Here is a 26,661-nt window from a genome sequence, read left to right on the forward strand (position 1 = left end):
CTGTCCTCACTCCACCCCTCTCCACAGTTGCTGTGTATCTCCCTTGACCACCTCGGTCCTTAGCGAGCACTCCACTCCACTTTTTTTTTTTTAGCAATCCATTCATTCATCTGTCTAGGCTCTTCCTGTTTTCAACTTTCTTTATCTAAAAGTCCCTTCAGCTGATAGTTCATACTGGTACTTTTTGCTCTGTTTGTCTTGCCTCTAATCTCAAACCTCGCTCTGTGTCTCTTTTTTTCCCTCTCTCTCTGACAGGTGTAAAGAGGGCTACCATGGACTACGCTGTGACCAGTTTGTTCCCAAGACAGATGCTATCTTGTCAGATCCAAGTACGCTCCCTATTCTACCCTTTATTTTTCAGTTTTGGTGTATTGATCTGAAACATAAAAACAAATTCATAACAAGTGCACGCTACATGCCCTTGTGCAAATCTCTTACTGTACTATATTTATCAGTAAGACAAATTAGCCTTAGATTAACTGTTATCTGTTTAAGTCTGTTGGTCTTGTACAGTAATACTATGTGATTAAAGTATTGTGTGGGACTTTATATTGAAAAAACTAACATTTCCAATATGGTTCAGTCATTTTGAAGTATACAAATGCAGAGAACCTCCAGGCGCTCCTTAAGTTGACAAAGGTGGTCAAAGAAAAATGTTCAGCTTAGCGGGGTAAAAGGTTAAGATTCATGCTAAAGTTTTTCTGCTACGTGTGCATTGAAAATAAAAAAGCAAGGGTATTACGGCACTGAATTCATTCAATAAAGAAAAGATATTTTTTTCATTTACTTTAATATCTCCTACTATATCTACAGAGGTGATCACACATTGGATATTGTGTCAAACGTGGGGGTTTTCATTTAAATATTAATGCAAGCAGTTATTACTGCAGTCAAAGATATTATTTAGTTACCGGGTAAAATGTGTATCCCGATAGATTTATTTTCATTGGCCTACATGAATGTCCCTCATATAGATGCATGAAAAATCCCTTGCATGTTTTATAATCATGCTTTTATTTAGCCTAAAGGAAGGAAAGTATTCACTTTCCTGGTGTTCGTGAAAAACTGTTCCCCTAAAGTGATGACAGCTGTGTGGTGTACTTAAAAAAAATAAATAAAGCAAAAGTCACAGGTACAAAGAAGAAAAACTGGAGGCCCAGAGCCGTTCCCGTGAGAGTGCAGTTTTACAAATTCACACTGTTTTATGGAGTGACTCGTCTCCTCCGCACCAAGAGTCAAAGAGAAAACTTAACTCCTATTGCCGTCTGTTTGATTCCATCAGGCCCGCTGAGAGTCCATTAATGGAGTCACAAGCCAGTGTCACAAAGCTTGTTTTATGCTCTCGCATGGCACACAGTTTTCACACTGGGATTTGTTTTATGTTCTATAGGCAGACATTAATTTTCCAGCGTGTCCAGCTGAAGAGATTTTTATGATGCTATTTAAAATAAGCCGAATTCTACTGTGCTTTGGATAAAAACGGACTCTCAAACAAACCAATGAATTACAACACAGCCGTGGTACTTGTAGATTTATTGAAATATATAAGACAATATGCCTCAGAAGGCAAAATATGAAACAAAAAGGTGAAGTTTTTACACCGTATCGTTCAGAAGACAAAAACTTGCATTTCAGGGGCGAGCATCTTTTACAGTGGCTATAGGTAGACCTATAAATCAGTTTAATTAGCATGAGGAAAGCACAACACTTCAGAGCAAGGATCTCCCAGGCTGTGGAAGCAATCCCTGAGCTGTTAAGCTGTTAAGGAGTTGCTGCTCTTACTGTAACAGTTTCACTGTGTCATTCAGTCAGGAGTCAACCAGCAACAATAAGCAACCTAGAGAACTGCCCCCATCTGATAACACAAAATTAAGCTCACACAAATGACCACATTTGGATTTTTATGAAATCAGCAAAATATTTATCAACAATTCTGTCAAAAATACAGTTTAGAAATATTTATCGCTTAAAGGTGGTAAATTAATTCATATCTAATTTGACTTACCTCTAATACGTGCATTCATTACATTTGTGATAAAGTGCCTTGCATTGATAGAAATGTTTGATTTCTTGCAATGCGAACGGTACTTTTGTCCAACCTGATCATATAAATGATGTTGTTACTTCATAAACAGACGACAGACATGAACAGGGCCCCGCCGATGGATCTGATTGATCACCATTCTTGTTCAGAGCCACGTTCACCTGTTTGTTTATATCGTCAGCTAGGTATCCTAGCATTACATGCTAGGCTGTAATGCGGAAAAGACTGATGAGCAGTTTAAGAGAAAATTGCCTCTTGCAACTGTCATCACTTGCACCCCATCACTTAAATAAATCCATTACCTCGTGTTGCAGGGTTTGGCACAATTTTGTTTCTCCTATATCTGAACCACGAGCCACATGCTCCTCCATGTTTGGCTGTACGACTGCTTTCATAATAACTACTAACATTTTTAGTAGTTTTTTTTTCAGGTCTGTGCTGTGCTTGATTGCACCAGCTGTTGACCTATTGAAGATTTGTAAGCTACACTCACTGGCCACTTTATTAGGTATAGCATGCTAATGTGGTGGCATTGACTCGACAAGGTGTGCGAAACATTCCTCTGAGATTTTGCTCCATATTGACATGACAGTGTCACGGAGTTGCTGCAGATTTGTAGGCTGTTCAGTCATGATGTGAATCTCCTGTTCTATCACATCCCAAAGTTAGACTGAGCTCTGGTAACTGTGTGAGTACACTGAACTCATGTCATGTCTCTTTTAATGTTCAAGAGACCAGTTTGAGATGATTTGAGGTTTGTGACATTCTGCTGCAAAGAGCCATCAGAAGACTGTGGTCACAAAGAGATAAACATTGTCAGCAGCATTTAAAAGAGGCTCATATCATACTGAGGGGCCCAAAGTGTGTCAAGAAAATATTCCCCCTTACACCAACAGCAGCCAGAGCTGTTGATACAAGGCAGGATTAATCCAAGCGTGAAGCTTTTATGTTGTTTATGCCAAATTCCGACTTTCTCATCCAAATGTTGCAGCCAACTTCAAGACTCATCAGACCAGACAAGGTTTTTCCAGTCCTGTATCATCTAATTTTAGTGAGCCTTCACAAATTATAACCTCTGTTTCCTGTTTTTACATGACAAGAGGAGTAGGAGCGCTACGGTGCGGTCTTCTGCTGTTTTAGCCCATTTGTTTCAAGGGTCAATATGTTTTGTGTTCAGAGATCTACTTCAGCATACTCTAGTCACAATGAGTGGTTATTTGACTTAATGTTGTCTGAGTTTGAAGCAGTCCAGCCATTCTCCTCTGACCTCTGGCATCAATGAGACATTTTTACCCAGAAAAGTTGCCGCTCAGTGGGAAGTTTTTCTTTATCAGACCATTCTCTGTAAACTCTAAAGATGGTTGTGTGGTAATATCCCAATAGATCAGCAGTTTCTGAAATACTCAAACAGGTTTGGCACAACAACCATGCTGTCACTTAACTCACCTTCCCCATTCTGATGTTCTGATTGAACTTCAGCAGGTCATCTTGACCATGTCTACATGCCTATATGAGTTGCTGCCACCTGATTGGCTGATTAGATATTTGTGTTGACAAGCAGTTGAACAGATATACCTAAAAAAAGTGGCCAGTGAGTGTAAATAGGCTAATGGCAGGTTCAAGATAAAGGGCTAATCAGCTAAAGACTAACCTACCAGGAAAATTACTGATCTTTCTGGTGGTCAGTCCACCCCCATTCATCTTGTGAACCCTTTAGACAAATGTATTAGCCATTAGCAAGCTGGCGTCAATGTTTATTAGATGTGGACAATGGGCCAAAAGCCTTTTTATTTTTTTCCTTCTCACACTGAATGCACTGTTCAGAGGCTTCCAATCTACAAATAGAAATGATCAGAGGAGTGCTGGAAGAGCTTTATATATCAGGGAGTATGGAAAATCAAGAAATTGCTTAGCATTTTTAATCAGAATGCTTCTCTTGTGCTGGAAAATAGAATCAATAAAATGCTCTGTACAAACAAGCTACTGAAGAAATCTTCAGTAGTAGGTTAAGACGGTGCACCGAGTACACCCCTGACCTTCACAAGAAAAAGAAAAAAAAAAGAAACTGACAGCTTTATCGTGAATTTGTCTTGCATAACCTCTCAATGGCCACAACAGTTAACCACAGAAAACAGCATCCAGTGACCGTGACCAATAACACAGGAAGATTTGAGAGTCGGAGGGGAATGGAGCCTAGTTTTGATCTATGTTGATACACACTCATCTAAAATTTACCCAGATTACCAAGGGTTTGGAGGATTATCCTGCCTCCAAAATCCAAATCACGTAATAACATACAGCACAAACATACATGCATATACCAACAACAGCTAAATCTTAAGCGCTGATGAAATTCAGCGTGTGTACAAATAAGCAACTGTAGTTTTTTTGCCGGGCCATGCCACGCTTTTCTGCTTTGAGCTTTCATTTTGGATCAATATCTGAGCACCTTACAGTCACAAATCATTTCTTGCCCCTTATCCTTTTTCTTCGTATCGACTGGTAAAATACTCAAAAGAGCAGTTTGGACCACAGTGCCGCTCAGTCACTCACTCATTCACACGTCCTCACAGAAGTAGATAGAGAATCACAGGCGAAGGCGTGTTAGAGTTTAATCAAATTTTAATTTCAATTATGATTTTTGGCTCCAATGATTATGAAAACAAGGTAATTGAGATAAAGCGATTATCATGCGTCAGTCGTTATCACAATAGTGCTGTGGCCCCTCCCTGAAAGCCCAGACCTGCTCCTTGTTTAATTCAGTTCCAGGCAACATGGCGAAAAAAGGAGTCTTGGGTCAACAAGATCTATTGAGACGAAGTAATAGTCAGAATACACTTGTGTCACTCAGCCCTCACTCGCTCTCTGCTTGTGACTTTTGTGCAGGTCTGTCAGGTCACATAACAAAATTGCCTCGTGGACATGTTGTTGCCACTGTCTGCACCCACAAAACTCCCATGATGGAGACTACAGTTAACAGGGACTTTTTAAAAATTATTTTTATTACTTAAATTATATACATTGATAAAGGAAAAATAATCCAGTGTAAAAAAAAAGAAAAAGTAAATGTAGTAGTAAGTAATCTCGCTATTAATCAAAATAATCACAATATTGATTTTTTTTTTTCTACAACCGAGTCCATCCTGCACATGACAGTGAACTCAGCTTTGGAAATAATGCTGGAGTTTAACATATTGGTGCACAGGGGAAGTGGTGGAGTCTTTAAGTGGAGCGATGGCAGAGTAGGAAGGTAGCAATTTAGTTTATAACTGCTTGAGGATGTGGATTGAGTTTCTTTTTTAACCATGAAAAAGTTTAGAGCATCCCACTAATAGTGTTCAGTTGGGCAAGTCGCACTTCTGAGACTACAGAGGGGATATTTCGGTAGAAGACTGAAGAGGAGGTGGAGGAAAGATGGGCCTTTTTGGTTTTTACCCGGTTTACTCACAAAGAGGAAGGAGGCAATCCTCTAATTTGAACTATTGATCTTCTGTAGATATTATGCCTGGAGTAAGTAGCTACACAGGATATCGAATTCAATAACAGACACAGACACACATATTGACTCTGCAGTTCCCTTCTCACCCAAGTGAGGGAGGGGATTAAGGATTTGATTCACTCCTGCCATTGTCTCTCCCACCAGCCAGATTCCTGCCTCTTAATCGGGCCAAAAGCATCTGACATGATGCACAGGTATTCTCCAAGCTTGCTCAAGGCTCCCATAAGATGCCGTGAATGATTCCCCCGGGTGCTTCGAGTTGCCAGTGCGAAGGATTGGGAGCCTGCACATATTATGATTGGTGAATGTCTCCAGACAAGGCAATGCCAGAGGAAGGGATGTGTATCAGAGTTGTAATGACATCATCTGCACAGGCTATGACAGTCAGGGCGATTTAGAGTGGAGAAGGGTTGGCTGTTGCCATGGGCAATCACAGGAAAAGGCTTGAATGTATAATACAGATCAAGTAACGTCAGAAAGATGCTGCATTCATTTTTTTTTTTTTTTTTTTTAAGGAGGGCGAGTCAGAAAAGTGTAAAAAAAAAAGTAAGAAAAGTGGTAGCCATATCTTGATTTCACAGTTATATCTCCGAACTCTTTGTGGCAACAAGCATAAAGTCCCCCAGTCAGAAGTGATTGGCTCTTAACTGTTTAATCATTGGTTTGCAAGGTTGCTATGAGACTGACTATGATTCAGAAGGAGCGTATAATAAATGTTGGCATGTAAAATAATCCTCGAGGCTGCAAGAGGAAAATGCAGACCCTGCATTCTGCTCAACAACAACACAATGACACCTGCAGCCTGTCTAAATACAAACATAAACTCATTTGTTCATTGATTAATTTGGGAATCTCAGACCTGCTTTTCCAGGCTGTTTTTTCTTGTTATCTCTGTGATCATGAAAATCCCTTAGGCTCATTAAGAACCTGTCAAGCAATCTTAGAGCAAATAGCATAATTTGACTTAAGCACTTATCATACCATTTTCAAGTCCAAATGCCCTCCGAAGCATTCCCTTTATGCAATGTAGGGAGGGTCCTGTTTTTTAATCGTTTACATTCCACCTCTTAATAAGGCAGCACAGTTTATTTTAATCCATTCACCTAAATGCTTGGATCTCACTCCTGTCACGCTGTGTTTTTATTTTTCCGTAAATAAAAGCCATGGCAATGACAGAATTTTTCCCGTGGCACAATCAAAATGCTTTTTTCCCCCTATTTTATAGACATTTTTTTAGAGGTTCCAACACATAATCTGTCAGGGCTTGGCAAGCCATCTTCTATTTAAAACTCAGACCACCTCTGTCAGAAAAGCAATTACTAGTGAGGGTTTCATTTTAATTTAAATAAGATTACATTACAGTGACATGAAAAGGGGGCACTGCCAGGATGGAAAGAACATGAGTGCTCCTTTTTATCTGTTTTCCCCAGCGCTGGGATTGTGGGAAAAGACATAACTGAATGAAGAAAGACTGTGTGTCTTTGGAGGAGAGTGAAAGAGAGGGTGAATGTCAAAGTGTGTGCCTGTGCAGAAAAGACCAAAAACACGTGCAAGCTTATACCATATTGTGTGGGTACACATGCATTTGAGCGTGTGTGTGTGTTAGAGTGACGCATCCTAAAGCAACCAGATTGTGAATAGTGAAAAGCTATGCTTGCAGACAGAAGAGGACAATTACTGCAATGCCTCAGGCTCAAATCAATATAAAAGGCCTGTGCAAAGCAACATCAATGACATAAAGCCACATGATATGTCATTTCCAACTTTATTTTCATGATCCTTCCTCTAATCCTCTCAGCCCCCACATCTGCGTTGTTTTCTTGCTTCAATCAAAGCCACTGCAAGCTGTGTGAGTATCACGAAAAAGCATTCCAAGCATCCGAGGCTGGCTGGCTCATTACCTGGTGCAAAAGAGGAAGCCGTGTTAGAAAAAGCCAGCAAAGCCAACTGTACCGTGTAGTTGCACCAAGTGTCTCACCCCTAAGGTGAATTCTGAGAAAAAAAAAACTGAGGCGCCTCATGTTGTAATTATTTTATGCTCTGTCTCTCTCTCTTTTCCCCACCCTCATTTCTCATGCTATCCCGCCTTGAATGGAACAGCGGATGAACTTGGGATCGAGTTCATGGGTAAGACAACTTTTCATTGACTGTGCCGAGTGCTCAATCTTTCCGTGTGCCTCACGTCTGTGAAATACTGCATACAAAACACACACAACCAGCACAACAAGGCCGCTCACCTTGGAAAATTAATGTGGGCTAGTCGCCATGGAAACACCGTGGTGGTGAATTAGGTGTATTCTGTCTGCATGAAGAACAGTACCGTTAGAGAGGAGTGATGTAATGAGTATGGAGCAAAGAAAGCGATTCATGTACTGTATAAATCCGTGTCTACTTGCCTACTGTGTACTATGTGAAAATTTCATATCTCGGTAGCGATGTCCAAAATGATCGCGGTTTCCATGAAGTTAGTCGAAATGTTCAAGAAGCAAATAATATCACCAAGTTCTATTTTGACAAAAATATTCCAAGTTGAATCTGCAGTTTTGATTTGCAGATTTACATAATACATTTGGTTTTCTGTACTTGTTGTGTTTGAATATAAGACACAGCTCTATGTATAATTCACTAAGTCTTAAGCAGATAGTAAAACAAGAAGCCCAACAACAGAAAAGTCTTGTATAGAAGCTTACAGCGTTCTGAATTGTGCGATGCTTATAATGAACAAAATATTTTGTTTGCATGACTGAACTGACACATATGCAGTGGACGGATAGTTTTCAGACACACAGCAGCATCTACAACAACAGCAACAACAGTGTGTTACTGACAAGCTGTTAAGTAGCTACAAAGACAAAAGGCCCTTACATTATGAAGTTAATGATTACTAAAATTTAGTAGTCGTTCTGTAGAAAGTTAAAATTGAACTTACCCTCATTTTAAAAGTAGAAGCAATTTAGTTTATATTCTTCAGATAGTGTCGACCATGTTCAAGCAAGTCTCCGTCAGTACTCTTAAAGGTACAGTGTGTAAAATCTCACAACTGGATGTCAGTAGATCACAGATTGCAGTCATTTGAATTCAGTTTTTTTTTACCTCTTCCAATTCAAGCACCTAGCCATAACCCTAACTACGGTGGCCCCTTTAGGCCAAACACATTTTAGTTAGCTAAGAGAGATTAGAAATGTCAAATTTAGACTGCACTCGATAACTGCTTTGGCCAGCATGTTTTAACATATTTGAATATTAACACTTGAATAAACCACAAATAAAATATTTTGTTGTATTTTACATTTTTACTGCTGAGTCACTTCCAAACCTCTGGCTGCCGTTCATCTGCAGTGAGTGTAGGTTGTCAGTATGCTGTTAACCTCAGCTATCAATAGCCCGAGCATTCACATCTACTCACTGATATGGTTCGATGAGTCGGTGTAGGTCACTTCTGTCCAGTGACAGTAATAGTGAGGTGAGTTGTTAAAGATATCCTGAAGTTTTCTTTCAGTAGGCACTGCTGTTTTTCCTGGCCATCTCAACCCAGTGTATATGTAATGGGTTAATCCAAACTTTATGTGAATGTATCATTTTGTTAGAGAACATAATTACAGACTAATCAATGTGTATTCATGAGTACATTATTCTTTTTTTAGATTAAATAACCTAAAACCAAACCAAGTTCAATTAGGAGGCTGAGCCTTTTTCTGGTGTAGATGTTTAGTCAAGTTTAACAATAGGATCTAAAGTATAATATAAAATATAAAAATCCACAGAAGGTCAAATACTGAAATGAGAAGCAGTGCATATAGATTTTTTTTTATTCTCTGGATTTTCATTGGAGTTACTTTAGGTACTTCTCTACTTTCCTACAGACTGTCAACAAACTAAGAGAAAAAAAACAAGGGAGGCGAGAGACAGTCTCATCACCCCAGACTACACACACATACACTGCAACACCGTTTTTCATTTTCTCTTTTCCCATCTTTTTTTCCACTTTCTGCCTTGCTTTTGTGCATACATAAAAACTAACACTGCATGCTATGAAGTTTTCCATTAACATGGCTTCATACACTGCTGTCACATCACACGCTAGCTCCAGGAAATAGAGGGAGGGAGAGGATGTATGCCCTGCAAACAGCATTCCTCACTTCAGTAACTTTAATCTGGGGGACTAAATTAGTTCAGAATGCTACTGGAGGTGGGCGGATGCATTAGAGAAAATGAGAGCAGGACTGATCAATTGATAGCCGGACAGGTGACAGACAGAGGTACAGATAGGATTATTATTATTATTTTTGGTTGGGTTTCTTATTCATTGTGTTCCATCATGAGTTCGTCTTTTCTTTATCAATGAATTGTTTGATAGCTTGTTATATAAGTCTGATATGTGACAGTCTGAGACAGCCTGTCAGACTACAGCAAAGCTCCGTTTGAAGTAGAATTGAGCGCTCTAAAAGTAATCTTGTCTTTTGATTTTCTTGCTTTTTTTTTTTTTAGCCCAGCAACTGAAGCTCTTTGTGACTCAGAATAGTTGACTCTGATGTTTTGCAGGCTGAATACCCCATTTTCTCATGGATTCTTTAGCATGAACTTCATTATAGCACGTTATTCTTGTCAAGTGTAGAGTGCATCGCTGGCATAGCGGCCATATGGGATTGTCTTGTCTTTGAGTCAAAATAACACGGCTTAGCCAATATAGCTAAGACTCTTCACTTTGGTGGGGTTCTTTTATAACGTGCTGTTGCATCTAATTTCAAGAATGCCTTGTAGGCATCTGGCATGAAAGGCCTGTAATGGTTTTATATACAGACTGCATGTCGGTTTTCCTTGCAGCCATTCAGCAGAGCTTTGTAGACAGCTGTTTTTATGTTCACATTATGGAAAAGCCTTTTTCATCCCTCAAAAAAAAAGGGGGGGGGGGGGGGAGGCAAAGGCCTGTCTCAGGTGGTGCTCCACATGAGCACTGATAATGCAGGAGCAGGAAAAAATGTTTTCAATATCTTTCAGATATGCAACCATGCAGAGGTCATTTCACTGATGGTAAAGGCTGGAGGCTTTACAGGGACATGGATTTCCAAGTGGCACATTACTTATAAACAAAGAAAAAAGCCAACTTTTACTGAGCAGCTGCAGGACATTTCTCCTCTTCTACCTGCACAGCAATAAACAAACACATTTTTTTTTAAATCCCTTTAAAATTATAGGATAGAAGCAGACTATACAATTCAGTAATTCAGGAGCTTATATTGGGTTTTTTCATATATATACATAGTTATATTTGCGTCATTACACAGTATATTGTCGATTGACTATTTTTTCCAACTCAATAATTTCTCATTTCAGAACATTTATTGTTTTAACAGTAAAAAATGTGATCCAGCTTAACCAAGCTAACCCCCACTATTTATTGGTTGACCGTATTAAATAAGCAATCATGTGCCACAGCAGGCCACTCCTGCAGCATTTCTATGGATCACTTCTATATTTAATTCATCCTGCTTCCCTTCTATGGGAGCTGAGTGGGTAGTTTGGACCTCCAATGTTTATATATATATTCACATACTGTCACTCCAGGATATGTTCAGATTTTATCTTTATCTGTTGCCAGAAGCACTCTAATTTTAAAAAGGTTTCTCTCCTGTTTGAACTCAGTTACATCATACTATCAAAAATTGTGTTGATGCAGCACTGATGTAATGCAGAGGAAGAAAGCGGTGGGGCGAGGGGAAAAAAACGGTGCAAAACAGAACGCATGGTTGCACTCAAACGTTAGCTTTGAACAAAAACGCTCTCCAGCAGTATCTGCCCTCAAAAACAAGAGTTGAGGGAAGTTGATAAACCTGGACCGACAAGCACGGCTCAAGAAGACCTCCCAGGACAGTTCTCTGTTGACAACATCAAAAGCCACAGACAAGCCCTTAAAGGTCAGGAGCAGGTTGCGGTGATGTTCTCTGCACTTTCCCCTGCAGTTGTCAAGGTAGTAAAATCAGACACAGGGGGATTTGTTGTTTTTGAGTGATCAAGTAATGCCACAGGACGTTGCCCGTAAGGTCATGGATGCTGGTGGATCAGAGAAGTGTCTCAAACTCTCAGCGACTTTTGTGGATTAGTGATATGAGTTGCTGGTTATGGATTGTGCTCATTTTGATCATGAGATAGTATTGTCATGAGAGTTTCTGCTAAGCCAGTGGGTGCGTGCCCTTGAACTCCACACCGTGCACCGTGCTAAGTATTTCAGCGCCACAATCCAGTTGCTCAGTGAGACAGATATTTGCTGGGATCAACTACAACTTGTCCCAGCTGCTTGTGACCTTAAGCCTCTGCCGCTGACGTGCAGGGGTCTGACAAGAAGCTCCGGGAGCATTCATTTGCTGCTAATTTCCTGTCGCCATCAGTCTCTGAATGCTGACACATATGCAACCCTTGCATGCACGTACACACCAAGTGCTGGTCCTGCTGTGCAGACAGTCCATCGGTCCCTGCTGGGTTTGTCTGAACGAAATGATTATCACACTTCAGTTAGCACGTCACTGAGCCCTGCCTGTGTCTGCCATGTCCCTATCTCTTCCTCAAACATTGACATTTACTGACAGCAGCATTGGTCGCTTTATGCAAATGCAGATTGTGGGCAGATGTCTGCGCGCGGTTTCGAGTGTATGTCATTCCACCCTTTATGTGTATTTGGTATGTTAATTCATCATGATCCATCTCTTCCTCTCAGCTCAATCGCAACCATAGTCCATATCGTTTATGTCACAGCAGAAATTCATTGGACTGAACTGTATTCTCTCCTCCACAGAGAGTGGTGACACCTACCAGAGGCAGGTGCTGTCCATCTTCAGCATTGCCTCGGGGATCTGTCTTCTTGGAGTGGCATGTATGGCTCTCTACCGCCACAACAAGTGAGTGATGCCAGCGAGAACCACATTAGTAGCGTATGCCCCCGGCTGTGCAGAAAGAGCACTTTACTATCATGGCATGGAGCCCAATGAAATTCTAAGTGTGAGTCAGCTAGAGGATGTTTTAGCAAGGCAACAAATCTAAATAGTGTAGGATGCATTTGGGACAGATACTCATGTAAGATTTATTTGAAAGTGGTTTTAGCAAGCAGGTGTGTCACAAAATGCTTCACACAAAACAAAATACTCAGATATGGCAAGAGACAGACCAAGTTCAAGTACAGTAGACCCTAAGTGCACGTGTACATGTGTGTGACAAGATAAGAGGGTTTCCTGGTGGCTCAGAAGCAGACCACCAAAGTCAATTATGCATGGCACCAAAGAAGAAGGAAAAAGAAAGCAGAGGGAAAGAACTGGAAGAGTGTGTGTATGTATATTCATTCAGTAGGAGTGAATGAATGCTGTGCTGGCTAAATTAAGCTTGCTAAACAAAAACAAAAAAGGTGGTTTTATTTTTGAGTAGTGTAGTGCCCTGAGCAGTGCAGCACATATTGGTCAACATGAACAGATAGTCCTGGCTCACAGATAGAATTAATGTACTGAAAATTATCCAAAATCACAAGTCCTGTGATAATAAGTATCTTTCCTTCAAAAAAAATAGCTGTGCGCCAGGCTACCGTGGATAAATAGCTTTTCAAACTCCGTGGTTGTTTTTCCTCTCAAGAAAAAATGCGAAATTTTGTTTGTATCAGTACTTCTCAGAAAAGATTAGTAAAGTTTTCAGAAAGGTTGCTTTTAGGTGGTATAACTTCATTATTATTATTTATTAGAGTGGGTTCCTGCAGCACGTTTTAATCCCTCCAAGTCAATAGGTGGTTGGATTATAGTTTGTTAACCCTGTAAACCAATGCAATGATTTGTTGCTTTCCACATTTTTAAAAAGTTTTTTTTTTACTTCTCGCCATCATCCTTTATGCAGGAAACACTTAATGAGTCTCAGCTGCAGACAGAATTTTGCATTCTAGAATTTAAAAATGAACATTTAATGGTGAATTAAAATTTAATCCAAAAGTCTTAGGCAGCAATTAAATTTTAATGCAATCAAATTTTAATCCGAAATGAAAGAACGGTATCATCTTTTTTCCTTTTTTAAAAAAATTTATCATAGCAGAAGAATTTGACTTTTTTTTTGTCACGTTTTGCTGTTTCATTTTTTGTGTGTATGTGTGGTAAAGAGAAAAGCCAGAGTAGGTAAAAATGTGGCAGAACAACTAAAATTAAGTAGTTTAAGAAAAGTGGAATGTCTGCTCATGTCAGCAAACTTGACTTTACTTCAATTCCTTAGGTTATATCTGTTCCCACTGCTATAACTTAAGGCTTCTTGCTGTATGTATGGATATCACTGCATGTGAATTCTCCCTCTCTCCCCGCAAAGATGAGAGAATCCAAACTTTGGCTTTCATAGTAAATCAATAAAACCTTTGTATTTATCGCTTTTACTTTAACTTTCCTTGATTAAATTCATGTAGTTTTAAATTTTATTTTCATGCATTTTTTGTTCATTTTAAAGCTATTTTTGTGGCGCACATTTACCACCTTAAGTTTCACCTCGGAAAAGTAATCACAGTTGAACGCTGAATGTCACTTTCAGCTATGGTTTGTTCCAGAAATGTTAAATTTCACCGTTTTAAAAACCTCAAACTGTCAAAGGATGTTTTATCGCTGCATAACAAAAAATGCATATATTAGTTCATCGTCACAATTCGCACATATGTGTGTGTCTGTCTTCAGTGAGTAGATGTGAAATTCATTGACAGGGCCTATCTTGTCTACTATGTGTGATCTGTAAGTGAGTCTCAGAAATAAATGGTAACAAGTCAATAAATGTAACAACGTTGCCATTAGATGCGTGTGAAGAATATGACCTAAAAAGAAACCGTTATTAAACTGTGTAACAACGAAAAAGAAGAATGAATCTTCAGCAGAGCAAATGCAGCTATTGTAGGGAGGTTTTTTCTGCCTCATAGAAATCCCTTTGTTTTCCTAATTGCATGCTGTATTGTCATCAGTCTATCCATTGTTCTGGATTATTTCTTTAGTTTTGTTGTAGACTTACATTTGTTCTCCCTTTTTCACCGGCACATTTCCTCCACAGGAGACACAGGGAGAAACTCCAGGCTCATTTCTCCGACAGCCGCAGCCTCAGAGACTGTACCGTCAATGCCTCCGGCCTCATGTCCAAATCTACCCCCAGACTTCAATACAGCCTTCAGCTCCAAAAGGTGCGTCTTTATCAATGATGTATTTATTCATTTCCAGTCACACCCTAATCATCATTGTCACCATCTTCTTCTTTATATACACAGTACTTCATATACACATTATAGTCTTTTGAGTTCCTGACAGGATGATTTATGATCTAAAATACGTCTTAATAATCTCTCTACTGGCTCGAGTCTTTTGTTCACACTCGTATCTGACATAGGCTGAGAGGCAGTGGGGAATTATAGCTTAAAATAAATGCATCACACATTACAGAGGAAAAATCTGCCTGCCATGTTCACTGTGACAGATTCCTGTGACAAACTGCAGAGTAGAAATTATAATCTGTTTTGGTGTCAAGGATCCTGAATTCTAAAGAAATCCAGCAGAACTTTATTGATAGCTAAATGTGATTGTGCTTGTGCATATTCATTTTAGTAATATCACAAATAACATTTTAAAGTGATTGGTTTGAAGCCGGCTGCTAAACTTTAAATTTTGAGTTAGTTAGACATTCCTCGAAAACCAATGCTTTCCAGAAACAACCACATACAGCAATAATAACAAATACAATCTACGACTGCATGCATAATACTCTCAATAGCCTAACAGGGCTTACACTGATTGATTGATTGCTTTCCTATTATCCCTCTCCACATGCACTTACATCGTGACGTCAGACACATACTGTATACTGATGTTGAAGGAGTAGAAGTGCTCCACTTTAAAGTGGAGCAAATCAAATCAAGGAAAGGTAGAAAATGTCAGAAGTGACAAAGCTCAAAATATTTAACTTAGTAAGCAGTAACTATGAACATTGTTTTACGGTGTACAAGGATACAGTACTGTGCATAATTCTACCACCAATATTCTGTCCAGGTCTTGTGTAATTTGGCATAATACACCTTTTTTTCCTGGTTTCTCTTCCTTAAGAATGGCTTCTCGACAGCCATGCATCAAGATCATTTCAGTGAACAGTAAATGGAACAAGTAAAGGGCCAGATGCCTCTCTCAGGTCCTATATAAGGTCGTTGGAGTTTTTCCTTAAGTACATGACCTTTAGATGCTGTTTATCTGCTGTAGATCATTTTTAGGCCTGCCACTTCTTCTTTTGTCAGCCTCTTGTCCAGTTTCCTCGTTTTTTAAAAGGACACACTGCACACCATGCCCAGATATGCCAGGTATTTGGCTAACAGACCTTTGGGAATCACATTATTTGTGCAAAACTCCTATTTTGTGCCTGCCAAACTGTTATCTTTGGCATTTTTGTCGATTCAACCAAAGAAAGCGGGTGTTCTTTTTGACAGGCTCCTAGTAAAAAGTGCATAGAGATAAAATTTAAAAATGTATATTTGCTAAGTCGGCTGTTATGAGTGGACACAACACAGGTTCATTCCTTAAGTTAGGTGCATTTTTTTATGCTTGAATGATTTATATGTCAGTGTTAATTGGCTTTACAAATAAACAAACGGACAAAGAAAGATTCCTCTGGGAATGATCAGGCACGAGAACTGAAGTGGAAACAAGTTAAAAAGCAGCTAATGATGAAAGGAAAACCTCGGAAAGCATGCAGAACAATTGCAATTTCAACCAAGCATCACTCCGTTGAAGCAAAATATAAAGAAATGATAGGTGGCTCGAGACTTTTTCACAGCACTGTACATTAGACATAAGTCATGTAAGTTCAGGCCAGTTGTTTTCCCTGGCTAAATAAGGTAACTGTTGTATATGGTGATGATGGTTACATATGGGATTGGTGCTTTTTGATGTATACATGTATATATCTTATCAGTTATGCAGAATCTCAATTTTGGTGGTTAGCATGAATGTATGCACTTAAATGTCTAGTCCTGAGTCCCATCGGCTATGGACTAAAAATTGAGGGGAAAAAAAAGTTGTGGAGGGGAATAGAGAATTTAACAATAGACACATTTGTTGGCTTTCACCATATTTGCTGGTAAACTAGTATGTTTGATGTGTTGCTGGACTTAAATCAAACTAAAATTAAAATTAAGTAAAATATTATGAAAAGTCTGGTTACTTTCACTTTCACTGGCTGCTGTTTTTTTTATATATCAGAGCAGGATTCTTTTAATTTGCAAAACACAGGTTATAGCTGCTCTGCCAGACATTTCTTCCTTCACAATTATTCCATTCTGGTGGTTAAAAAAATAAGTGAGTGATAACAATTTTAGTTATTGCAGTTCTACACTTTTGGGCACTTTTATTGGCAATTTTTATTTATTTGCCAATAAAAAGTTTGTGAAACTTGTGAATTGTGGTTGTGATTGTTCTCCACTATGTAATATAAACATTAAAAAAAGATCTAAATAAAACTGAAGCAGCAAAGGGCACAAAAACAACAACTTTGTGCCACTGCCAAATGGCAGAAACACGGTGCTATTATAATCAAAATGGCAAGTTAAAGTACTGCATTATCATAACTATTAACAACAACAACAAAATACGCAAAAAGATTTACCTCAATTATACATAACAGGCTAAATAAATAAGATTTTGGGTGTTTTACATTTACCTAAAAATGACTCTTTTGATAGTAAAAGTCCCCAGCCAATGAAGTTGATCTACATAGTAAACGTTGCTGGAATTCTGACCTCTTTAAATAGAAGAATGTAAAGTTGTGCCCATACTCTGGATCATGAATCCTGAATTCAACATCCAAGCACAGCAGCACAGTCATAATCCACAATGAGCACAAAACTGTACATTACAGCAGGTTCATGTGTTTAAAAAGTTGGATTTTGCAAATTTGAACTACATAACCCTCAACCAACTCAAAAACTGAAGGAGACTAATATTATGTAATCATTTATCAACTAATAAACACATAGCATCAGCTCTAGGAAGAAAATTTCATCCAGGCGGGCAAATAATTCTTGGTTAAGAAAAAAAATGGCAAACCATAGAAGAAAAAGTGGCTCAGAATTCATTAGAAGCCACCACAGCCTGCAGCAGCAGCAGACACTGCAGAGGAAACAAGTGACCCAGACATTCTTAGAAAAAGCAGAGAGAAGACATGGATGGCACTGATAAGGCTAATGTCTCCACAGAGGGGTAATTGCACTCTACTGCACACTTGTAAAGGTTTCATCAAAGAGTGCGACCGCTTGGCATAATGCGTTCCTACTTTCTTTATTTAATTAGATGGATTTTTTTGTTGTTTTTGTTTTTAAAGAAGTTCAGTGTGCAGTCTTTCTTTTATCATTTCAGGAAGTTATATGGAGTAGTAGTCCTTCATGTATCAATGCTAAAACGATAGAGAGATCAATTATAGATTTGACGTTTCTACTTCTGAAACATAAATAGTTTACAGCTTCCACAAATCTCATTTTAATATGTATGGGTACTAAGGTAGCAAGGTTATTAATACTGATTAATACTATAATACTGATTTCTTTATTTTCTGTATGTTTTTCACCCTTAAATGTTTCACATCATCAAAGAAATTTAAATATTAGTCAAAGATAACACAGGTAAACACAAACTGCAGTTTCTAAATGAAGCTGTTTATTAAGGGTAAAAAAAATCCAAGCCTACGTGTCCCTGTGTGAAAAAAATGATTGGCCCCTAAACCTAATAACTGGTTTGCCACCCTAAGCAGCAACAACTGCAATCAAGCCTTTTCGATAACTGCCAATGAGTCTTTTACAGCGCTTGTGGAGGAATTTTGGCCCACTCATCTTTGCAGAATCGTTGTAATTCAGCCACATTAATGAAGATGTTTTTTGGCAAATCTGAGACAAGCCTTTATGTTCTCTTCAATGGATACCATTTTTGCAGAGTGTCCTGAACTCTGGCCTTAACTGAAACATGTGAACCCTACGGTTCATTAATGTTGTTTTACTTTCTTTTGTGACCTCCTGGATAGGGATGGGTATCGTTTAGGTTTTATCCGATACCGGTGCCAAACCGGCACTTTTGAAACGGTGCCGGTGCTTAAACGGTGCCCGAACCGGTGCTTAAAGAAAGGAGAACACAAAGTTGGTCCAAAAACCTCTCATGGTCAGCTGTTTTTTTGTAAAAAGATAACAATGTTAGCCTTTTCTGCAGCTATAGGGCATATATGGTATCACTCTTGGCTGGAAGCAGTCCTTAATCAATGGAAAAAACACAAACTTTGTCCAAAAACCTCTCATGTTTAACTGTTTTCCACTTTTTCTTTGGTCATTTTAGCATTTTTGGCCAGGGTGAAGGGAGCATCTGCCATCAAACAAGAAGACAGCCGCATGTAACTACGACGGTGTTTGCTAGTTCACCTTACATGCATTAATTTAATAACGTGGTTAGCCTACTCAACGTAAATTACACACGGACAACATTAAGCTACTCACGCAGAGAAGAACGGCTGCTGCTGCCATCATCACCCTCATCATTTCTGCTACACTGGCAGGGCTACGGGCCAGGACTCTACTCTTCAGGTTCTTTGGGGATGTTGGTAACTCGGTGCATTTCTCGGCTTTTAAAAAACGCTATGGCACCGGTATGGCACCGGATACCGGTAGCCATCCCTACTCCTGGATAAGTCGTCGATATGCTTTTGTAGGAATTTTGGTAGTCCAGTCTTTCCTGGAAAGCTTCGCCACTGTTCCAAGTTTTCTCCATTTGTGTGTAATGGCTCTCACTGTGATCCACTGGAGCTCGAAGGCTTAGAAATAGCTTTCCACACCGGTAGATGTCTGTGATTTTGTTTCTCGTGTGTTTCTTTAGATTGTGGCATGATGTGTTGCTTTTAGAGATCTATTATGCTGCTTTCCTTTGTCAGACAGGTTCTATGTAAGTGATTCCTTAATTCAGCAGGTCTGCCAGTAATCATCCCTGAATGTATTTACTGAAACTGAACTCAGATTTTCAAAAAAAAAAAGGTTAATCACAGTTAATTCGAAATAGGACCAGGTAGTTTTGGAAACCTTTTCTCCCTTAATGAATGAAATCATCATTTAAAAACTGCATTTAGTATTTCCTCAGGTTATCTTTGTATAATATTAAAATGAGTCTGGTGATCTGAAACATGCAAGTGTCACAAATATGCAAAAAACTAGGAAATTGGTAAGAAGGCAAACACTTTTTCACACCACTGTATATGGAGGCTTCTTTAATAATTCAACAATGTCTGGTGTCACCCACTGAAACAAACACCCCTTAAGCTAACCCCACCCACGGATCTGCAGTTGGCACCATCTGAAAGCTTTTCGAGGGTGTCATTTGAAAATCATGGCTCTGGGCAGCTGATCGCTAAGACGCTGTACCACCTTTGATGCAAATGTTAAAAAAGCTGTTAAGTAGTTGTGTTTAAGTAATATTAAAAAAATGCTTTCATATAAGCACAATAACCAGCACAACAGCAACCTAAAAAAGGGGAGACTCAGATGGTGGTATCGGGAATGTGTTAGGGCTCAGCGGGTGAGGCAGTGAAGCCCTGCATCCAACCACGAAATGCATTGAATGCTAGACAAAGGAAGGAAGCCAGGAGGAAGGCAAAGACAACACGGAAACACAAGCTATAATAGAACAGTGTGAGGGAAGCTTAAGGTGGGATGTGAAAGATCACTGGCTATAAGCACCCAGGAGGGGGCATGAGCTGTACAGACCAACGAAAGATTAACAAGTGAAACCTGTTTTTCCACAGATTTGACACAATGACCCCAGACCACAGCTTCTCTCCACCCACTCCCTCAGCTTGTAACCATCTAGGGAGAGGACATGTGGGTGTGGGTGGTGTAGTCCTACAATATCTCTATTTTCTTTAAAGTTACACAGACAAAATGAAAATACTTTCAAAGGAAGAACAGAGCAGAGTGTTCTTAAATAGGCTCAAAACATTTGGTGTATGCAGCATAACCCAGCATCAAAGCACAATGGGGGTTTTTGTGCATGTGTTCAAGGCAGTAGGATGGAGGATGAGTGCAGCGAGCTAGAAAAAAATGTCTGGCTCTGACAAGGCAGGTGCAAGAGGGGAGGATAAAACTGAAGTCCTTTTTTAGTCATTGTCTTCCATTTGAAGTCTCTAATAAACTAATGCGGCGCTCAGTTGTTATTCACTCTTTGAATTCTGGGATTAAAGAAAAAGGCATTTCCCCTCTAGGTGTGATCACTAAAGACATATATGCTGACATGATGAAAGCATATGCAAGACAAATTAAACCCTCAGCTTTTTTTAAAAATATACACCTGGTCACCTTCACACTCCTTATAGAATAAATTTAACTCTTGTATTCAAAGCATAACGTCACTCCTAAGAGGCACACTCTTGAAACGGCGTGCATTTGATGTAAATGGTGGCGACGCCAGTAAAGCTGTGTAAAAACCTACAAAATCCACATCAAGATGGAAATTATGGAGAGATTAGCTTTAGGAAAATATAATGATTTGGGTTATATTAGACCCTTATGGTGCATTAGCCATATGTTAAGAACATGCATGGACATGGTCAAGGCAACCTGCTGAAGATCAAACTGAGTGTCTGAATGAGGATGAAAGGCAGTTTCAATTACTTTAAATGTGGCATGGTTGAGTATTTCAAAATCTGGTGCTCTACTGGGATTTTCCAAAACAACCATCTCTAGGGTTTACAGAGAATGGTCTGAAAAAGAGAAAACTTCCAGTGAGCTGCGGTTCTCTGGGTGAAAATTGATGGTGTTGATGCCAGAGGGCAGAGGAGAATGGCCAGACTGCTTTGAGCAGGAAGGCAACAGTAACTGATCACTAGTAAACAATCATTCGTCAGAACTAAAGTATGCAGAATGCACACAACATTGAACCTTGAAGCAGATGGGCTACAGTGGCAGAATACCACATCAGGTGCCACTCCTGTCAAGAAACCGAGCATAACATTTGCATAGGCATACCTAAAGTGGACAGTAGAAGATTGGAAAAGTGTTTCTTGGTCTGATGAGCCTCGATTTTTGCTGTTGGCAGGGTCCGAGTTTTGCGTAAATACCATGAAAGCATCGATCCAACCTGCCTTGGATCAAGAGTTCAGGCTGCTGGTATAATGGTGTGGGAGATACTTTCTTGTCTGTGAAGGTTCTCAGTCATCCAGGTCATCGTAGTCTAAGGAGCTTGGAAAGAAAAGCGTCTGAACTTGAAGACGTTTCACCTCTCATCTGAGAAGCTTCTTCAGTTCTAGGGTCAAATAGTGGAGAGTCCCAGGTTTAAACCCTGTGGGAGTTTCCCCCCAAGAGGGACAAATCGACACCCTAATGATCCTCTACCTAATCACACGAGCCAAGGTGTGAAAACGGGTGTAGGTCACAATCAGTCAAGGTTTTGGGTGAGCTCATTGTGAAACCTGGCCCCACCCTATCATGTGATTTCCTGAGGTCAGATGCCCCGAGATGTGAGTGGGCGTTAAGGCGTCTGGGAAGGGACTAGATTATAGATTTCAGAAAGTTTGTGTCATAAGCCACCGCCTCTGTTCAAAGATGGTCGCTCACAGTGGACATAAATGGCCTCTTTTACTCCTCTTTCAAACCAAGATATTTTCTTGGCATACTTTAGGCCCCTTAGTACAAAGTGCTTTCAATTTGATTCATTACAAACTGTACTGTACTCACTATACTCAAATGGCCTCCACGGCCACCAGAACTCTTCTGCGATGTGGTGGAACAAATCTGAAGCAACTGTGTGATGCTTTCATGTCAATATAGACCAAAATGTCAGAGAAATGTTTTTATGTCCTCATCGAATCCAAGCCATGAAGAATTAAGCTAGCTTTGCCAAAGAAACAAACCGCTACTAGCAAGATGTATCTAATAAAATGTCTTGTGAACGTGTAAGAATAGTGTATTAGCTATATGTTAAGCACATGCATGCAAACCTGTATTGACAGCAACCTTCTCCACCATTTTCCTTGTTATGCCTGAGGCGATGACCATCTTTCCGAAAAGATTTAAGGGTTTATATTTTACATGACTACAGGAGGTTGCCCAAGTAAATAGCCATTATTTTAACCACCCCTTAAGAAATACAGATGATTATTATTTTTTGATGTTTTGATAGGGCACCTGAAGTGGAACATGAAGCATTATATATACTGTATGCACATCTGTAGCTATTTCTGTGCATATGTTTCTTCCATCTGCAATTCAGAGTATACATTTCCACATGAACAGTTACTTCAAATACACACTTGTAAACAGCTGGGACTTGTATATATCAAGTATTTTACAAAGGAAAGGAAATGAAACGAAAAAGAGAAAATGAACTGTAAGTACATACTGAAACACCCCTCTGTGTCCACTGTTATTTGAATCAACACCTCTGTGGTAATAATATGTGTCAAATGAAAGAGATGGCTTATACACCCATGAGACAGGCTGCACGGCAACAGACATGCGCTGACATGAAGGAATAGGGTCATACAGGCAACGAGGGCATCAGCTTGAAGCTTGAGTGGTTCTAACTAACTAGTCTTCTAAGAAGAGTCCCTCTCAGGAGTGAGCATGCTATATAAATACTTCATCATATCAGAATATTTTAATGAATGCTCCGGTGTGATTCAAGGCTAGGTTCTCTTGAACCATAGTCGGTTTTATTATCATTTCATTAGTATTATGAAGTAATGTGTTTTTTGTCTAATTTTGTATGCCAAAGACTTTCTCAAGATAATTAGAGAATCGTTCATTTTGATTCATTAGTTTTTATCAGATTGACGTTGTTTAATGAACTTCAAACATCTGGGAAAGGTTTGATGGAACAGCTTCAATTAGCACCCATGTAGTATGTCTCAGAAAGTGTGAAAGTGTAAAGTATTGAAGCTGTGCTTCTGCCATCAGATAATCAAGCAGAGTACAATTATGAGTATGAAATGGATCAGGGCTATTAGCCGCTTGTTCAGCAGGGGTGTTGTGTCAGCTGAAGGGGAGATATGATAACTTCTACAGGTATCTCAGCGACTATTAAAAGGAAAGGACAGTGCAGCCTGAATGTTAAATCCAAATCTGAGCATGGCAGTGCATAATTTGAATGAACTTGTTAACATTTAAATACGGGGTAGAGTCGCATTTGTTGTCCATTAAAAATCTTCACACCTTGGCCTGAAGTGTTAAGACATGCTCTTTCAGTAAACGTACATGCAGTTTTGAGCTGCTAGCTCAAAGACTGTCCTTGTTGAAGAATGGTCAAATATCCTATTATGCACAGTTCAGGACCTGTGATTTGATCGTAATACAAGGGGGATTATGGCTGCTCTGAATGCATAGGTTTGCTTTACTTCTTAATATGAAGGTGATAGTCAACATATTGATGGGGGAGGGTTTTTTCCTGTCACTCTCTCCTTCTCTTGTATTTTCCTTGTGTATGAACATTGCGCTGTGTTTATCCAAGGTTCACAAGTGGCATGAAACAAGGCAAAATTGTGATGGGAGGGAACAAGCAAACTGGGTTACGCCAATGGGCTACGCCACTGTCTGCCAGTGGCAGACCTGAATGGCATGGCAGACTGCCAACAGCTATTTATTTTATCCCCTGACATAGATATCTTCCCCCAGGAAGCTTTGCCATGGCAATTGTTTCACAAAGTGAGGTGTTCTCCCCCCGCAGGGTATATGAGAGGGTGGCCAAATGATACTATTTTCTTGCACAACTAGTGAGCAGCGGTAACAGCTTCTTCTGGGAGCCAAACGGTGTATGGGGAAAAAAAGAGGCTTATCATTCATGAGAACCGTGAACCCAGCACTAAGTCACATGCAATTGCTTTAGTGATGTACAATCAGACAGCGAAAGAGAGAGAGAGCTGTAACTGGAATGACAGAATTATCTCATGACTTAAGTGTTTCACAGAGGGGGTCTCGGGGCGTTCACGGTCACTGTGCCAGAGCTCTGACTGCAGCCTGTTGTAAGATAATAGTGTTAATTTTGATAAGAATAAAGGGAAAGAATTGAGAGGGCAATTTCTTTAGGAAACCATTAATGTAATCTTGTGTTGGATTAATTCTTGAGTGAATCAGGAGTGCTGTGAGGGCCAGTGTGGAGTTTATTCACAAAGTGTCCCCTCCTAATCTGCCGCTTTAAAATGTAAAATGCAATTAAAGACGCTCTGCCTGACTAACCGGGGATACATCAGCGAGAGAACACGCTCGACCTGACTGGGGATTGCTGCTAAACTCATAGAGAATTATCAGCCTTATGTGTTATATCCTAAGCTTCACTTCTGTGTACTTACATAGCTACTTACATTGGACATTTTGTTTTTCATTTTAATCGTTACAGCAGTGGAATCTAGCTACATTTCCGGGTCTTTTGCTGAGTATAACTAATTGAGTATCTGAGTTTCACTAACTGCCTGCGCAACTTTCTTTATTTCTTGCAGAGTTGCACTTCTCACGGATCGTCTGTTAAGGGCGGCAAAGTGGCACCAGGGGCATCAACAGTAGCTCCACCTATTCTCAGCAAAGCACTGTCTAAAGGGAAACGCTTCAGGTACAATTATGACATGCTCTTTTTTTTTTCCTGCCCTGTTTCATATCTGGGGCTGAGTCAGCATGTTTGAGCCATAAGGGGCAGTGAGGTGAAAAATTTAATCATCCCATGTAGTGTAATATGTATATCGTCGAGGCCGCTAACAAAAGAAAACAGATCACATACACATAGAGGTTAGATCTTATATCTGCGTGCATTTTATTGTATGATTATTGGTTCAGCGAGCATGACATAAAAAAGAAAAAACAGAGTAGAGGCTGTCAAGCTAGTTGAGGATGGAGACGTCTTTATTTACATGGCATTCAAGTAAATTGTTCAAAGTAATTAAATGTGTCCTCGGGCATCTCCTGAAATGACTAGTTGAACGCAGATAGGAGCGAACATAATAACACTCCTCCAAGGAGAAGTGAATTTAATGTCCAGAGTTAAACACTGACTCAGCCCAATTTTTATGCCATCCTTCAAATGACAGAAGATTCAAGGAAATGAACAGCGTTTTTGCTTTTTGCTACGAGGGATATCGCAAGCAGGGTTGCTTTGTGATCACAGCACTCAGTACCAAATGCTGCAGTTTCCAATCCTCAGAAGAACACAGGGATGTGGATATAGGCCGCGCTACAATGGCCTCATCTGAGCTGTTTACAGAGACGTTTCATTTGCTTTGATGATATGGATGCAGGCACACTTTGACAGTTAATGCTATTCAGTCACACGACATGTAAGCCTGCCATCTTTTCAAAGAAGTTTATTTTCCTTAGAAGCTATTACACGGATTGTTGATCCTCATACTTGTTGCCTGTTACCTGAGATGATTGGTACCAAATCTGAATAACAGTGTTGGAGCTGCACATTATGTTACAATGCAAGATATAGCACTGTGCAAAAGTCTTGAGCCACCCTTTTCTTTGTATTTTTGCGTGGGAAATGGTACATAATTGCAGTGATTAAAACTTGCAAACATGCATGGAAATGAAGCACAAACAGGCAAACGCAAGGCTTTCTAGCTTCTTTCAGGAGTCTTCAAAAATAGTTCTCCAGGCTTGTTGAAGGAAATTCAAAGCTCTTCTTTGGATGTTGGCTGCCTTTTGTTCTGTTCTCTGTCAAGATGTTCCCACTGCTGCAGTATTATTGAGGTCTGGGCTCTGGCCAGATCAGTCTATGACTGATAGTGCTCCATTGTGTGCTCTTTCTTTTCAGGTATACTTGAACTTCACTGGGAATATGTTTTGAATCATTTTCATGCTAAAATATAAAGCCGTTTCCAATCAGATGCTTTCCAGATGGTATTACACGCTGGATTGAAATGTAATTATTTTTCAATCAGTTTTGACAAGATCGGCAACGCCACTGGCTGAAATTTAGCCCCAAACCACCACAGAGCCTCCACCATGTTTTAAAGATGGTTGTAGACACTCAATGTTCTGGATCTCCTCCATTTATACTGGTTAAATAGTTCTAATACTGTTTTATGACTTGTCAAACTGCATTAGCGTTCACATTTTCCATAGATTCAACAAAAGAAAGGG

The 26,661-nt window shown here is 39.6% G+C and overlaps 1 protein-coding gene across 1 annotated transcript in view; it reads left to right on the forward strand.

The window, feature by feature from the left end:
- The window catches only part of nrg3b (neuregulin 3b), a 201,595-nt gene that overhangs the window by 163,957 nt on the left and 10,977 nt on the right, over positions 1-26,661 (forward strand). The window contains exons 3-7 of the mRNA XM_026163089.2: positions 256-329; positions 7,644-7,670; positions 12,334-12,436; positions 14,589-14,715; positions 25,026-25,135. Of these exons, the coding sequence (XP_026018874.2) occupies positions 256-329; positions 7,644-7,670; positions 12,334-12,436; positions 14,589-14,715; positions 25,026-25,135 (441 nt within the window). The remainder of the gene's footprint in view (positions 1-255; positions 330-7,643; positions 7,671-12,333; positions 12,437-14,588; positions 14,716-25,025; positions 25,136-26,661) is intronic.

Source organism: Astatotilapia calliptera, chromosome 8 (assembly GCF_964374335.1).
Source record: "Astatotilapia calliptera chromosome 8, fAstCal68.1, whole genome shotgun sequence".
Lineage (NCBI taxonomy): Eukaryota > Metazoa > Chordata > Actinopteri > Cichliformes > Cichlidae > Astatotilapia > Astatotilapia calliptera.